The 17329-nt window shown below is 42.4% G+C and overlaps 1 protein-coding gene across 1 annotated transcript in view; it reads left to right on the top strand.

Moving 5' to 3' along the window:
* sipa1l1 (signal-induced proliferation-associated 1 like 1) overlaps positions 1-17329 on the top strand; it is a 253412-nt gene that overhangs the window by 141091 nt on the left and 94992 nt on the right. The window contains 3 exon segments of the mRNA XM_055149535.1: positions 9655-9738; positions 11129-12710; positions 16145-16367. Of these exon segments, the coding sequence (XP_055005510.1) occupies positions 11259-12710; positions 16145-16367 (1675 nt within the window). The 5' untranslated portion in view covers positions 9655-9738; positions 11129-11258.

Consider the following 17329-nt stretch of genomic DNA (forward strand, 5'->3'; position numbering starts at 1 on the left):
ACTGTCACCGGTGTTGGTGGTGACGTGTCGTATATCAGTTGTTGTTACTTCCTGTAGGCGTGGTCAGCCTGATGGACCTGCAGGTCGCTCAGACTGACCACGCCTCCCGTCGCCCGGTGTTCTCTTGGAGGAGGGTGTCCCAGGTGTGTGAAAGGAGGAACGCGCCGTCATCACGGTTAATGCTGTCCGTGCCTCGTTTCCTGATTTCAATGGCCTCCTTGATCCAGCGTTTGAACTTGTTGTTTTCCGATCCAATGACCCGAGCCCCGTCCCAATCCATAATGTGGTTGTTCCTTTTACAGTGTCTGATATGGCGGATTTTAGGTTTTCCTGTTCTGCTTTATCTTTTTGTGTTCTGGTGAGTCTCCCTGACGTTTCCTTTTCGCATTCCTTTTGGTGTTCCTTTTTTCGGATGTGAAATGCCCGGCCTGTTTCCCCTATGTATGATTTATTGCATGATTTGCATTGAATTTCGTATATGGCATTGCATTTTTGTTCTTGTGGGATTTTGTCCTTGGGGTGTACGAGTTGTTGGCGGAGTTTTGTGTATGGTTTTACTACAGTGCTTATGTTGTGTTTTTTCATGGCTCTCTGCATGGGTTCGGTTATTCCTCTGATGTATGGTAGTGTGACTATGTTTTTGTCCTGCTGCCCTGTGTTGGATTGTTGTGTTTTTTTCCGGGGTTTGTTGGTTTTATTGATAACTTGTTGTCTGCCTTTGTTTATGGCCCAGCAGAAAGAGGGGTTTCGCAATGGGAGATCCACTATCAGCAATAATGAGCAGTTTTTTCATGGAGGACCTGGAACAGAAAGCATTCAACACCGCACCACCACAATGCCGTTTAACCTTTTGGAAACGCTACGTAGATGACATCCTGGAAAAAATACAGCAAGGACACACGCAAGAACTCACGGACCATCTCAACACACAAGACGACACAGGTAACATTCAATTTCACACACGAGGAGGAGAAAGACGGAGCCATATCTTTTCTGGACATTAAAATCCACCACATCGCAGACTGGGTTACTGTATACCGGAAAACCTACACACACTGACCAATATTTACTCTGGACATCCGAACATCCCACTGCACACAAACTTTCAGTAGTAAGAACATTATTCGAACGGGCCACACTCATCACAGACCACACCGACAGGGAGGAAGAGGAGAGACACATCATACAAACACTCAAACAATGTCAGTATCCCAGCTGGGCCATAAACAAAGGCAGACAACAAGTTATCAATAAAACCAACAAACCCGGAAAAAAACACTACAATCCAACACAGGGCAGCAGGACAAAAACATAGTCACACTACCGTACATCAGAGGTCATAACACCAAAAAGGAACCCATCCAGAAGCCACATGAAAAAAAAACAACACACATAAGCACTGGAGTAAAACCATACAGGAAACGAGGCACGGACAGCATTAACCGTGATGACGGAGCGTTCCTCCTTTCACACACCTGGGACACCCTCCTCCTAGAGAACACCGGGGCGACGGGAGGCGTGGTCAGTCTGAGCGACCTGCCAGGTCCATCAGGCTGACCACGCCTACAGGAAGTAACAACAACTGATATACGACACGTCACCACCAACACCGGTGACAGTTCTGATGATGGCTTGCAGCTAGCAGCCGAAACATGTCAACAAGGTAAATACACTTTACTGCATTGTCTTTAAAAAGAACCTAAGAAGTTAAAGTATATAAGAAGACAAAATGAACATCATTGGCTGTGATAGTCACTTTCTGGACTTGGATAGTCAAGTGAATGATTCCATGAAAACAGAAAGTTAAAAACATACTTTGGAACATACAATAAAACAACAAAGAATAAGCAAATAAGTGTCAGGTTTTTAGAGATGCAAGCCATTTAAACACTTGTCACGTCTCCTTGAAAGAGAGGGTATTTTACAGTCGGTTTCACTTCGTGGAAACGTCTGACCTCACAGCATTACGATTAGTTGGACAGTAGGCGGGTACTTTTTGTATTTAATCATTCGCTGATATTTTGTCATTACGTATGCAATGCACTGGACGCCCAGTGGTGTCCAAGTAATTGCCGGCACAACAGCATAAAAAGCAAAGAGTGAAAGTCCTTGATCTTGGGAATCGTTGCCAACACAGAATGTATGGCTTCGTCTACATCCATCTCGACCTCTTTGTTTACTGTTGTGCTGTACCACAAAAGGAACCCAGAAAGGCGCTTGAGTTTGACATCATGGTTTCACAGCTCTTCACTGATTGGCCGGTGCACAGTCTACAACTCCCGGGGTTCTTGCAAACCGTCTAGTATATTCTGATTCCTGACCTAGTCGCTGGAGAAAAATGAAATTGAGCAGAGGCACTAGGTGGCACCAGCCTGGCTAGTATTTTACTTCTACAGGGTATTAACACATAACATATTTAAATAACCACATCACCTTAACATGTTTACTAGTTTCACTTAAATTTGTGATGCTATCACAACACAGTCAGCGTGCATCCTAATAAAACTAGTAACATTACAACTCAAAAAAATGTATTTCACATAGTACCCCCACTTTAATAAACACAATCCAAGATACAAATTGTACCTGCAAAGTTTTAAAAAGCAAAAATCATCCAAACTCAGCAGATAAACAACCTGAATCTGAAAAATGCATACTGAGATCCATTCTGTAACAGCACTATCCGAACCACCGCCTTCCCCACATTACAATTAACCTTGTGGCCACCAAACACTGCTAATGCTCCTAATTCTCACGTGTCAACATAATGTAAGTGTGCTGAGAAGTGCTCCGAGCTCCACTCCCTCCGCTCTACTTAAGGGCCTCGGCGCTGACAAGTGCGTGAGATATGGGCCCCGCGGCTGGCAGCTAAACCTGATTAAGGGCCCCTCTTCTGGATGTCTTATGAAATGATAGGACCCTGGTTCTTCTCGGGGCGTTGGTTATTTCCTTGTGTTTTGCGTTGCCGGGAGCTATTAAGACGGCGAGCTAAATGATGGACTAGCATGACAGTTATGAGTCTCCGGTTGCGGATGACGGGAGCGTTTTTAAAGACGAGGTAAATTATGGCGAGCGGAAAAGCAGGAGGGTAAGCAGGCATTAGCGGGGGTGGGCCAAATAATCAACGGAGTACGGAGCGGGCTGGGAGGGAGGGGAGAGTGCATTTACGGTTTAAATGGTAATGAGAATACAGGAATGATCGATAAAAGTTCTGAGGAAATAAGAGTGGGCGCAGATTTTTTTTTTCTTTTTTTTTTTTTTTTTTTCTTTTTTTTTTTCTTTTGTTTTCTTTTTTGTTTTAATTATTTAATGTTATTTTTTTTTTTTTTTTTTTTTTTTATTTTATTTTCATTTGTACTTATAAACTTTTTTTTTATTTATTTTTTTTGATTTTTTATATTTTTTTTTTATTGTTCTTTATTATTATTGAATCTTTTTTTTTTATTTATCTACTATATGTCATTTAGTTAATCTTAATTTTTTATAGTTTTTCAATAATCTTAATGAAGTTATTATTCGTTAATACTGATGTCAAGCGTTTTTATAATTAATTTTGAAATTTAGACCTTCTCAAAGACTAAATGTATGTATTCATTTTGTTTCATTTATCTCCAACGTATCTCCAAGGCGCTGTACCGGATTTTAACTTTCTTCAGATATACAGTACATACACGCAGAAATATATCTTTGTTTATGGTCGTACAAACTAACAATAATAATAATAAAGGCACAAAGTTTATTGTTTATGATCGTACTAAATAAACAATGCAAAATTTGAGGATTTTTGTGTTTGTTTATGGTGGTAAAACTAATGATAGTGATGAAGATGGCACTAAAGTTTATCATTTATGATCATCCAAAGTAAACAGTAATAAGAATGAAAAAGTAAGAAGAATTTTTATTTTTTTTAATGATAACAACAGCACAAAAGTTTATAGTTTGTGGTTTATTTTGCACGATCATAAACAGCTGCTTTTACCTTTTAGTTTAGTAGAAATTCTGGAGCTGAAATGATCAAAATGGTTCTAGTAAATGTGTATAGAAGTTAACAACTCAAACTAAATATGCAGGATTTGTGCGTTAAACATGTGAATGAAACAAAACACAAATCCAGGTCTGTTTTTAGGCACGTAAACAACGTTATAACATCAGAAAATATGGGCCCATTTAAAAATACCTATGTGCACAGTTTATCTCCCTGATATTTTCGACTCACTTCTCACTGTGTTGTTAATAGGTCCGTCTGCTAACACACTAACCCAGTGATTGCTCGGGCCTCAGCTCCGCACTTCCAGCTGTGGTGCGGCTCTCGCTTGTATTTACCGCAGGATTTGGCCCCATTTAGAAGCGCTTAAAAGGTTATCTCCGCCGTAACTGGTCGCCCCGGCAAGTGGAGGAGCCCGCCGGGTTTGTGTCATTTATGCAAAAACGACTTTCCAATCTACAAGCAACATCTGTGACTGTTTCATTTGGGGTTTACTGCGATCACATTGAGATCCAGCGTTCCGTGTTATACCAACATTTTGGATAATCTTTGGGTGTATTTCCTCAAAATTTGCAGTGTCACGCTAAGAAATTTTGAAGTGTGATATTTTGCTGAAGTAAATATGGACGATAAACGATAATGTTGAATCTAATTTACTGAATTTATGCCACTGACACAAAAACTCAAGAGCATTTAAACCACAAAAATCTACAATACTGTTAAAAAATCAAGAGCTGCAATAAATAAATGATAGAATGATAGAATGGAAGTGTTAACTCTTTGCATATTGCCAAAAACATTAACAACTAGAAAAGCACTCAGAGAGCGCAGACCTCCGCCAAGGACTACCCCCATTTTTTATATAAATTGCAATAAAATCAGTCTTCTGGATCAGATCCGGATCAGCCTTTGGAATATGAAAGAGGATCCCACTGTCCATCCCTGAGTCAAATTTCATGGGGTTTGGTCAATAATTAACCGAGATATTGAGAAACAAAATTTTTGGCCCCTTTTACCACAATAAACCACTAAAATTTCAAAGTGATCCAGAATCCAGGATTTCTTCCGGATCACCCCCAAAATGAAATCAGTTCTTCCTTTTCACATTTCCAACAAATCCTGAAAATTTCATCAAAATCGGTCCATAACTTTTTGAGTTATTTTGCTAACAGACAAATAAACAAACAAACAAACAAACGCGGGCAAAAACATAACCTCCTTGGCGGAGGTAAAAATGCAAAGAAAATGTACAGATGATAAATTTTGACCCTCAAAAATATCAATAGCAAGTTGATATAGTAATTATCGTGACAAATATTCTTAAAATTTCAGTAGTGTTTTAAAAATAATGCAAAATTTATTGACCAACTCGAACAGTTGCTCAAAATACTAAAAAATGATAACTTTCTATTACCGATCCATTCATTTTCTTCCTCTTATTTGGGGCCGGGTTACGGGGACAGCAGTCTCAGCAGGGACTCCCAGACTTCCTTCACCCCGGACACTTTCTCCACCTTCTCTGGGGGGGACCCAAGGCGTTCCCAGGCCAGAGACATATTCCCTCCAGCGTGTTCTGGGTCTTCTCCATTTTCTAATACAAAACCAGTTAAAGGTGTAGTAAAATTTGTGAATGAAGTGAATTATTTTGTAATTTTGTAGAGGGATGGTCACTTCCTTCTTCTGGAAAAGTTATTGTTTTACCTGGAAAGTTCTGCAGTATGGCTTTAAACTTATCTATGTTGCATTTATTGCGCTGTTTCGCAGAGATTATTATTTTTTTGGTTCCCTTTGTCACGATCTGCATGTAGGTCTGCAATATTTTGTTCCAATATTGCTGGTTCAGTTGAATGTTGAAAAGAAAAAAGGACCAGTTTCTGTTTTTCATTGTTTAAAACTTGAGTAATACTACAGTCAACAATAAAATATCCTCATTAATGTTCAATAATGGTCAAATAAAGCTCAGATTTATGAATAATATCTGTTGACTTTGTGAAGGTTTGTGACTTTTAAAATATGAAATGTGTTTACTTATTTGCACTTAATAAATGTATCTTACTTAATTCCAGGCTAGTTGGACTCTATTAACACCTACTAGAGAGTGTTTTATTACATAAGAGTAAGCTAAAATTATTAAGTGCAAATAAGTAAAAACTACATTTCTTGTGCAACTAGTCCTTAACAACACGCTTATTACCAAAAGCTTATTAGAATCATAATTTATGGACAAAAATGGCCTAGTATCAGACTAATAAGCAGTAATAAGAAGTGTATTAATAAAAAAAATGTGTGTGTAAATGTCAAACTAACAGCAGAATGGAGAATTAGACTTTAATAAAGGCTGAATAATCACTAATTAATGACAAATTAACCATCTACAAATACTCAAATTAGAGGGTAGTTAGATATTAATAAGTGTACCGTAAAATAAAGTGTTACAGATTTAGTTTTTAGAGATAATCTTTCATTTTTTGCTGTTGTACTGTAACAAAATTGAGTAGGGTAAGTTGTCTTCTTCTGTATGAGTATCAGATCAGACTGGTATCGGTATCGGCGAGTACACTGAGGCCAAGTATCGGTATCGGCCTGTCAGTCACTCTCACGTTTTTGTTGAAAATCAAACACCTAAACAGAGAGGCGCAGTACGTTGCTGCAGCTAAACCCGAATTTCCCCCAGGATCAATAAAGTCTTTCTCTCTCCGTCTTTCTGTTTCTGTCTCTCTCCCGGTTTAATTTTCCATTTTACCCAACTTCTTCCGCACAGTCTGTAATTGCGTCTCCTGTTTTATGAGCTTTTTAGTTGAGCTCTTAGTTATGTAAATGATATTGACAGTTTTTCCCTCTTCGCTTTGTGGAGTTTGTGGCTTTTGTCCAAATTAAATTCTCTTGTTTTTTCACTTTGCCGTCTGGCCTGAACAGTCACTGCGTTAGGAATAATCCTGTATCCTCTCCTCCACATCAAAACAAACGGATCAGATGGAAACCTCCTTCGGACACAGATCAGCACCCACAAACACCTGGCCACAGCGCTGTGATCCTGCGAACAGAACAAGGACAACATGTGTCTAAAAGCCTTCTGAACACCGCATGAATAAATAATATTAGCCCGTAGCGTGGTGATGCCATCTCAGCTGCTTTGCGTATCACCTGGATACCTTTAGAAAGCAACACAGTATAGACTATCGCAGAATATCTCCAACGCTTTTCCTCCAAAGAGCTACTTTTATAAAACAAACTGCCAGAGAGCTACGCATTTTAGTATATCTAAGGTTACGTTCAGACTGCAGCCTGAAGTGACCCAAATCCAATTTTTCCGCTTCTATCCGACCTGTATTTGATCTTTTAATGACAGTCTGAACGACACAGATCCGATTTTTTTTCAAATGCGACCCAGGCCACTCGGATATGTGCTCCTAAAACCGATACATATCCGATCTTTTGACGTGCGACTTCAGTCTGAACGGTCAGGCCGCATTCATCCCACCTACACGTCAGGCTCCGAGTCCAGACCATGGAGGGAAAGCGAATTAGTGAGTTAATTAACAGGGGTGTAACGATATCCAAGTCTCATGATACGATATTATCACGGTGTGAACCTCACGGTACGATATTTTTTGCGATATCGTGGGAAAGCTCACGATATGGCGGCGAGGCTCAAGGTTAGGGATGTAACAATATCCAAATGTCTTTGTACGATATTTTCACGATATACGTCTCACGGTACGATATTTATTGCAATATTTTGTGGAGACTAACAGAGCTGTAATATGATACTTTTTCCTCTTAAAATGGCTTGACAGAAAGAAGACTTAAAAGTGCTTAGAACTGTTATTTCTTCATGTAGTTTGCATTGAAATGGAGCAAAGGATCATGGTCTATGTAGTTCTCTGTCTTTTTTTAAGCTATTGCTGCACCAAAACTCTTAATTTAAGCAAAGAGACTTGTAATTCGATATATTGTGATGGTCCACGATATTATTGTGAGAACTTTGTCAATACGATATCACGATATTTTGGTTATTTGCTGCATTGAAGCCAAATTGGAGGGGTCTTAATCGGAACAGGGCGTTTTTTTTAAATGATAATGATAAGTGGTCGAGTGCGGCTACAGACGGTCCTGGCTCCAGTGTCAACAAAAAATAAAGAGCCTGTGAGCCAAATACAAGGAGGCTAAAGACTCAAATAAACGAAGCAGTCGTGGACGTGTTACCTGTCCATTTTACGAAGAACTGGACCGTATTTTGGGAGACAAGCCCAGCGTTTAGACGACATCCGTGAACACTGAGCACGCTTGCTGCATGTTTACGTCGTCATGTCCTCTAATGCGCATGCAGGACACTTTTGGGGCGTTTAAAGTTCACACTGGAGATCACATACAAGTCACATTTAATTGGAAATGTGAACAACCTCACAAAAAAATCAGATTTCACAAAACACTCCAAATTGAGCATTAACTCTTTCCCCCCTGGACGCCTACTAGGAACAACCCATACATATGTTACTAGGGCTGCCCATAGAGCATAATTGCATAAAAGAAAACAGACTTCCACGAGTGATTTCAGGGCAATTTTGGTTCATAATCGAGTATAAAGCCCGGATAGTTTGTTCGGATATCGCAGGACTCCACACAGACGCATCAGCGGCATTCTCACCTTCGTAAGATTCACTCTCTGTAAGTCCGTCGCTATCGCTGTTTTCCACATTATAATCACCCTCATCATCACTTTGAAATCTATAAAAGTCACTTTCTCTAAACTTATCCATAAAATACGTTCGCTCCTCATTATTTCTAAAACTGTGCACCGCAGCGCGATCTTTCCATTGCACGTGTTTCGTGTTGTGTTTTTTCCGGAAGCTACAATCGTCACTATTTCGATTAACTTCGGAAAAAAATCGGCGAAAACATATCCTTGAATCCTATTGGTCAGCCTGGTGTGGGTTGTAGTGGCCCCTACCTATCGCGGTCTCTGTTTAAATGTGAAAAACCGAGCCAGTTCTAAAGGTCGTCAAATCACGTCTTTAGTGATACAGCGGAGGTGTCAAAAGTCGTCATTAAGGGTTCAGGGGGTCGTCAAATGTCGAGAGTTAAGCCCTGCAGTCTGAACATCTCATCGTTTCTCAGTGCTTCGTTGTCGTCTGGACGTGAATATTTATTGATCCGACACGTGTGTGGAAGGAAATTTTTTCCAACCCACAAAACAAATAATCCAGGAGCGTTGCCATGAGGACGTAGCCTAACGCTATTCAGGAAAGGTTCATTTCTGTCCTGCGAATGTGTCTTTTCATTAATCAAATTAGTAGTTTGGATACCAGTTTTAGTATCGATTAGGATCAGATTTTCAATACTTTTGAACACCTTATTTAGGACACATCTCTCGTGCCTTCATTACACATTTTCTTCATTTTAATAGTGACAGTGCATCCAACTGAAGAGCCTGACGGTTGTAAAGGAAGCTTGATTTTCTCTCTCCCCTCCCACTCTCACTCGTTCAAACCCATCGCCATGGAGACGTGAGTGCGGTCTGAGCGAAGGTTGAGCTGCCGCCGACCATCTCACCAGTGCGCTTTTCACAATCCCTTTTGAAAACCTGGAGCCTTTTAACCATTGTAAAAGTGACATTAATTTTTTTGCTAAGTGTTAAATGGGTTTTCTTTTGTCTCTGTGTTTTTCAGATGCAGTGCTGAGATGAGCAGCCCGCCAGCGCTCTGACAAGCACTGACTCGAGTTCAGCATCAGCATTGAAAACTCTGGTCAAGGTGAGTTATATTGTAGTTTCTTTAATTATAGGAGAAAAGTGGAACGTAAACTGCTTGGTTTCGTAGTGAAATTATTGCATTTAGACTATGGGTGGGAGGTATAAAAGACAGAAAAAAAGGTAGAAAATATTTTTTGATTGTCTCAAGTACAGTATTTTTTTCATAACTGCGGTTTAAGTATCGCACAGAAGTGAATGGACAGGACAGTTGTCAAAAAATCACCATATACCTTTGTTTGGAATGTGGCTGTTTTAGTGTCTTCTTAGTGTTTTTGCAACTTTTTGACAATTTTATGTTTTTATATTCAAATTTTGTATAGCTACCATCAATTAAAATAGTTGATCTTGTAGACACGACATCTTCAGTCCCTCATTTTGGGCTCTACTGTTGTCCAAACGTTATGAGGGGCACAAAAGTTGTAGTAAAATTTAGCATTTCTAGATTAACTTGTCTTTATAAAACACATTCTGTAAAAAATAACTACAAAATGTAAAGACACAGTATGTAACTTTCTGAAAATGGCATGTCACCTACATTTAGGGCTCATCTTGATTATTTTGGTCAATATTGAAATCATGATTAATCAAACGGTTAGTTTTTACAGTGCACAGTTACACCGTGCATTTATTCAGCATTTTCCTCTCAAAAAACAACACTTTTTTATTCATAATTTACACAAAACTTTCAAATTGAAAATAAATAGGCTACAAATGTTTACCTTATTGCAGTTTTGCAGTGTATAAAACATAAAATGAATAAAATATGCTTTGAACATGAAATAAGGCATAGAAAAACATAAATTAATCCAAAATAAACTATATGTCCAGCTGTACTTATTTATATAAACAATATCCCAAAATAAACTCTGTTAAGCTTGTTTAAATGCAAATAGCCTCATATAATCCTTTCAACTTGATTATATGAGTTTGGAGATCGTTTAACACACAAATCAAAATCGTGATCAAAATTCAATTAATTGCACAACCTTACCTACATTATTCCATGGAAATGAAACTTCGGACCATTTTCCATGGAGAGAGATAGATGAATAGCAAAGGAACAACATTCCCATAGAAACAAGCGAAAGGTCCAAAAAAAAAAAAAAAAGTCAGGTTTGTGGAGATGCAAGCCCTCTCAGAGTTCGGATGTGTGTTTTTCTACATTTTTCAGTTCAATAACAACAACCAAATGAAAAAAAAAACAACATGCTTTTATTTTTTTGCAAAACAAAGTTGCATACTGTGGCTTTAACACACAAGAGAAATGTAATGATGGATGACTTACTCTATTAAAAATTCCAGGTTTTGCCATCCATCATTAGTTAACAAATCTGTCATAGTTATGCATTGATGTCAAACCGCCCAACTTATATTTTGCTTTTGTTTTGCAGCTCCCAACGTGTCAATGAGGCCGCCCCATCCCTGCATGCTGTGGGAAATATGTTGACCTTATTTTGAAACCCTCCGACCCTCCACCCTCGCCCAGTGTCCCTCCCTGGCCCCCCATCCTGTCCCACCGCCATGACCAGCCTCAAGCGTTCCCAGACGGAGCGCTCGGTCGGGGGCTCCGTACCGGCCTCCGACGAATTCTACACCCGCCGCTTGCGCCTGCCCAACGGAGGAGCCCCCCCGCCCCGCAGCGAGAGCGCCCACATCTCCTCCTCCAACACCGGCACCAACCCCGGCGTTCCCAAAATGGGCGTGCGCGCTCGGGTCGCTGACTGGCCGCCCAGGAAAGACGGAGGGAGCGGCGGGGTTTGGCATATCACCGTGGAAACCGATTCGCCCAGTTCAACCACGACTTCGTCTTCTGGTTCTGGAAGCGGGGATCGCGAGAGGATTATGGGATCGGAAAGGAGCGAGCGATCGGAAAGGAGCGAACGATCTGAGAGAAGCGAGCGATCGGAGAGAGGAGGAGGTAGCGGGGGTAGCGGCGGCGGCGGCGGCGGTGGCGGTAACGTATCCACCGTTACATCCCATACTAACCTGTCCGCCAAGCTTGGCCACCTCATCAGCCCGCAAGACTCTTCAATGCTGCGCAACATTCAAAACACGCTCAAGAACAAGATGCAAAGCAAAGGCAAAGACAACCGCTTCCTGTCCCCGGATGGTTACCTGGGATCGCCGCGGAAGGGCATGCGGCGGATCCGGCAGCGAAGCAACAGCGACATCACCATCAGCGAGTTGGACGGGGATAACGAGGGCTGGTCGTTCTCAGGCTGGACTCCGATGCATCGCGAATACGGAAGCACGTCGTCCATAGACAAACATGGGGTGTCCGGAGAGAGTTTTTTCGACATGCTAAAAGGCTACCAGTCTGCTGAGGCGCCAGATCAGAGAAGTCCAGCTCCAGAGAGGCTTTCGGAATTGCTAACAGTCGCTCCGATCAAGCAAGCGGCTTTGGATCTACCCGATGGACCGATAGTCAAAGGGAGTCCAGCGAGTCGACTGAAGGAAAGAGAGAAGCAGTTGAAAAGAAGGTCTAAATCGGAGGCAGGGAGTGAGTCTATATTTCGTAAACTGCGTAGCGTCAAAGTGGAAGGCGATACGTCCAGAGCGGGTTCGGACGCCGAGGACGGAGGGAAAACCGACGAGAGCGCGCCCCCTCCCAAACCGTGGGTGTGCCAGAAGGGTTTCGCCCATTTTGATGTCCAGTCTTTGCTCTTCGATCTAAATGAAGCCGTGCAAAGCAGACAGTGCGGGTCCAAGCGTAAAAACACGACCACGGGGGCGTCGGCCGCTGCTGCCGCATCCGCCTCGGCCACTTCCTCGCTCTCGTCCAATCAGAGCGGAGCGTACGGGTCTCCATGCGGATCTCAAGAGGAGCTAAACACGAAGGACGGATCGGGACACGGGACTAACCCAGCGCTGGACCCGGGGGACGACAAGAGCAACGAGCTGGTCCTGAGCTGCCCCTGTTTTAGGAATGAGATCGGAGGAGAAGGGGAGAGGAGTATAGCACCTGCCAAACAGGTAACTACTGTATTAACTATTAACCCTCATCGTCCAGTGAGGTTCATTTGGTCTTCTGATATTTTATGTTATTAGGTTATTTTTTCAGACCAAGAGTTTGTTTTCATACCTGACAGTTTCGACTACTCACTAGCTTCTTAGTCTTACTCAGAGTCACGTGATATTGCCGTGACATGTTGGGTCAGCTGATTTAAACAGGTTTTGGCGCCGTCTTCCTAACGGTGGAGGCAGGACGACAACGCAATCCGCAGTCCGACTTCCTCAGGACAGTATCCCAGGTGTGTGAGAGTAAAAAAGCCCCCTCATCCTGGTTTATCGTCCCGTGGGCATGTTTTCGTATTTCGATTGCCTCTTTAATCCAGCGACGGTGTTTGTTTTCCTCTGTCCCAAAGATGTTTGCTCCGTCCCAGCCCAAAATGTGGTTCTCGCTATTACAGTGGTCAAAGATGGCCGATTTGAGTTGTTCCTGTCCTGCTTTGCGTTTTGTTGCTCGTGTTTTGTCTTCGCTGTTTCCTTCTTCTGTTCTATATTCCTTTTTTCGTGTACTGAACGCCCTCCCTGTTTCCCCGATGTGTGTTTTATTGCAAGACGTGTAGGTATTTCGTATATGACATTACATTTATGCTCCGGTTCTGTTTTGTCTTTTGGGTGGATGAGTAATTGCCTGAGTTTTCTGTACGGTTTCACTGGTGTGTTGATAAACGTGCCCACGGGACTATAAACCGGGACGAGGGGGCTTTTTTACTCTCACACACCTGGGATACTGTCCTGAGGAAGTCGGACTGCGGATGGCGCTGTCGTCCTGCCTCCACCGTTAGGAAGACAGCGGCAAAACCTGTTTTAAATCAGCTGAGAGGACACGTCACAGCAACATCACGTGACCACTAGGGCGCAGTCGAAATTGACAGGTATGAAAACAAACTCTTGGTCTGAAAAAAAGAACCTAATAACATAATATTAAGCCTCATAGTGCTGGTGTAGAGATTCATCATAGGGTTTTGCCATGTGCTCATTACTGTTCAGGGTTGGGTATTCGATGTAAACAATATCAATTTGTTAAGAAAATAAGAAGTAATTGCAAATTCAAGTATTGCTCTTTAGTTACTGTGTTACAGGCAGCTCAGTCAGTCACCGGTAATGGTCAGAATGTTCTGTTCCCTTTCCTGGTTTTGCATACCGTTGTGTCTTTGAGCATGACCTTTATTTATTTATTTTTATTTATTTCGGTCACAGGTATATTTTGACATTAATTCACAGACAGTCATATTTAACATACACAGACCGAAAAGGCCTAGGCTTTCACTCAAGTGTGCTGTTTACATTATAAGCCCTATATCGGACTTTTATTTCATTTTGAGACTTTTACTTTCATATTAAAAACTGCCAGGTCTGACTCCCAATTTTCTCCAATTAGGCATGTTTTTGAATGAGAACTTTGGAGAAGCTTTCATGGTGCAACATTAGGCTGACAGAAAGGACTAAGTGGGCAGAGCTAACATTTCAAACTGAACTACATGTTCCTCAGTCATGGTTAAAAATCAGGTACAGAGCCTTTTGCTCCAGCTAAACGTGAATTTCCCTCAGGATCAATAAAGTGTCTCTCTTGCTCGCTTGCTCTCTTGCTCTTTCTCTCACTTCTTCTCTCTCTTTAAAGGTTGTATAGAGGATTTTTTTAAGGGAAGAGAAATACAGCGACAGTCGTTGTGATTGTCATTCAGAATTACTGTTGAAGTTTCCTGTCTAGAAGTAATTCAGCGACCGACGCGTCAGTTTTTAGACCCTTCGTCTGCTTCGGTCGCGCCATCGCTGGACGAGATCTCCAAGAATCACCTCAGTTTGTCTTTGCTCCTTTTCCTCTTCTCTTCTTCTTTCAGCGACCTCAAAAACCGACTTTCTTTTGCGGCGAACCGGTCGTGGATTCTCGTCCGCCGTCGCGACAAACTTTGTGCGAAATGCGAGGAAGCGACAGTTCGAAAATGCCTCTAAGAACCGCCGCGTAAACCACATAATCCCCGCGCTCCGACGAGTCAGTTACACTAGAGAGTTTGATTGACAACCTAACAGCCAATAGAAAATGAGGGAGCCTCGTTTTCTATTGGCTGATGTTTATCTGGCCTCACTACATCCACAGTTGATAGATTTTCATTCTTTTTTTTTGGTCATCATAATTACAAAGCTGCTGCGTCTCTGTAATGGTATTTTAATCTTTCACTGACAGTTGGAAACTAAAAAAAAATCCTCCATACAACCTTTAAGTGTTCTGGGGTTGGTGGTTGTGGAAGAAGCTGCTGCGATAAGTCAGTCCCAGGGCAGCTGTGGCTATAGTTACAGATTACCATTACGACCAAGACTGATGAACCATTACTATTAGAAGTAGTACTCATATTGTCCAGCTGACTTGACAAATGAACTGTACTTTATTTTATTTACCGTAAATTCTGGATTATAAGCCGCTACTTTTTTCTCACACTTTGAACCCTGCGGCTAATAAAACGATGCGGTGAATATATGGACGGATTCTTTGTTTGGCACATTTTCCATTCATATACACGGTCTATGGTAACACCTCGGATCTGCACGCATCCTGAGTGCAGAATATCTAGGAATCTAGGGTTAACATGAAGTTGCAACATTCGCTCGTGATATTGTCAGCGCACTTAAATTGTTTATCGTTGTGTTGTAAAATAAGTTATGATGCTAAATGAACATTAGTGAGGGGGATACGTCTTACCCGTACGCGTAAATGACGAGAAGAAACGTCTCAAACTTCAGTAGCCGGGCATCCACTCGTACCTGATTGATAGAACTAGCCCCGCCCCCAAGAGAGTCTGAAATCTGCTGAAATCCTCCAAGACACTGACATGATACAGACAGGACAGAGGCTCTTTCTGCAGGAGACATGCGCAGTAGCAGCAGTAGAGCATGGGGAGAGACGAGGGTGATGCGCTGAGGAAGATGCTGGTTTGTTTTTTTAAACTGTTATTTTCCGCTTCATACACACACCCTTCTCATGGAAAACACACGAAGAAATGCAGATGACGCAGCTTTTAAGATAAAGATAATATGGCTGTTGAAAAAAGGAAACCGAGCTGCTGCACATGAGCTCGGCATCAGTGAGTCGATGGTGAGATTTTGGCGACGGCAGCGTGATGAACTGACTCAGTGCAAAAAGACGACAAAAGCTTTCAGACGCGATAAAAGCAGACGGCCCGAACTTGAAAACGTTCTTGAAGACGTGGACACTTGTGACTTATATTCAGGTGCAGCCTATATATGTACAATTAAAAAAATTTGTTGATGCCTCTTATATTCAGGTGCGCTCTATAGTCCAGATTTTACGGTAGATGTCCATTCACTAAAGAGTTGTTGTTCTTGAGTTTTCCATAGAGACAAGTGAATATTGTACTACTTTTACACCTTGGCTCTCTCAGCAGGGCAGCATTGGCAGCGGGGGCAGTGGCAGCAGCAGTTCTTCGGGCAGCACAGAGGAGGGGCCCCTGGATGCCACCCTCTCGTCTCACTTCACCAACGCAGGCGTCGCCGTGCTGGAGGCCCCCAAGGAAGGCCCGGGGCTGCACACGGACCGCTCCAAGAGATACATCGTGGAGCATGTGGACCTGGGGGCGTACTACTACAGGAAGTACTTTTACCTGCGAGGTGAGTAGTGTGGAAAGTTTTGATGTTGAAATGCTGAGCTATAGAAATATAATAAATCAGTTTTGTAGACGCTATAGAAGTCTTAACCAAAAATAAATCTGTCAACAAAGATTTAAAATAGCTCCTTAGCATTGTTTCAATTTGACTGACATCTGCAATCCGTGTATCATTAGTTTATTGTTTTTCAATATAAAACCAAAAATAAGAAAACTAAAAAACAGCTATTTTCTTCATTATTTGTTTCCTAGACCAAAATGAAACGGATAACGATTTGGGTTTCGATTTTGTGTTTAAATGAATAATGGAAAAAATGGATAATGACTGTTTCCCGTTTCCATGACTTCTGTGACTTTTGTGCCGCATACGGACTGAACCAGAACTAAACCAGGGCTAAACCAGGTTGGGGACTGAGACTGGGACTGAAACCGGGACTGAGATGAGGACTGACACGAGGACTGAGACCGGGAACATGACCAGGACCGGACTGTGATTGAAACTGGGACTGAGACCAGGACTGAGTCCAGGATCAGACCAGAACTGAGAGGGTGGACAGGACCGGGACTGAGACCGGGACTGAGACCGGGACTGAGACCGGGACTGAGACCGGGGACTGAGACCGGGACTGAGACCGGACTGAGACCGGACTGAGACCGACGGACTGAGACCGGACTGAGACGGACTGAGACCGGACTGAGACCGGACTGAGACCGGGATCAGACCAGAACTGAGATGGTGAACAGGACGGGGACTGAGACGGGGACTGAGACGGGGACTGAGACGGGGACTGAGACGGGGACTGAGACGGGGACTGCGACCGGGACTGACGGGACTGAGACGGGACTGCGACCGGGACTGCGACCGGACTGCGACCGGGACTGCGACCGGGAACAGGACCAGACTGTGATTGAAACTGGGACTGACTGAGACGGTGAACAGGACCAGGACTGAGACCAGGATTGAGA

Source organism: Boleophthalmus pectinirostris, unplaced genomic scaffold (genome assembly GCF_026225935.1).
Source record: "Boleophthalmus pectinirostris isolate CB_2022bp ecotype Guang Dong unplaced genomic scaffold, ASM2622593v1 HiC_scaffold_13, whole genome shotgun sequence".
NCBI classification, from domain to species: Eukaryota; Metazoa; Chordata; class Actinopteri; order Gobiiformes; family Gobiidae; genus Boleophthalmus; species Boleophthalmus pectinirostris.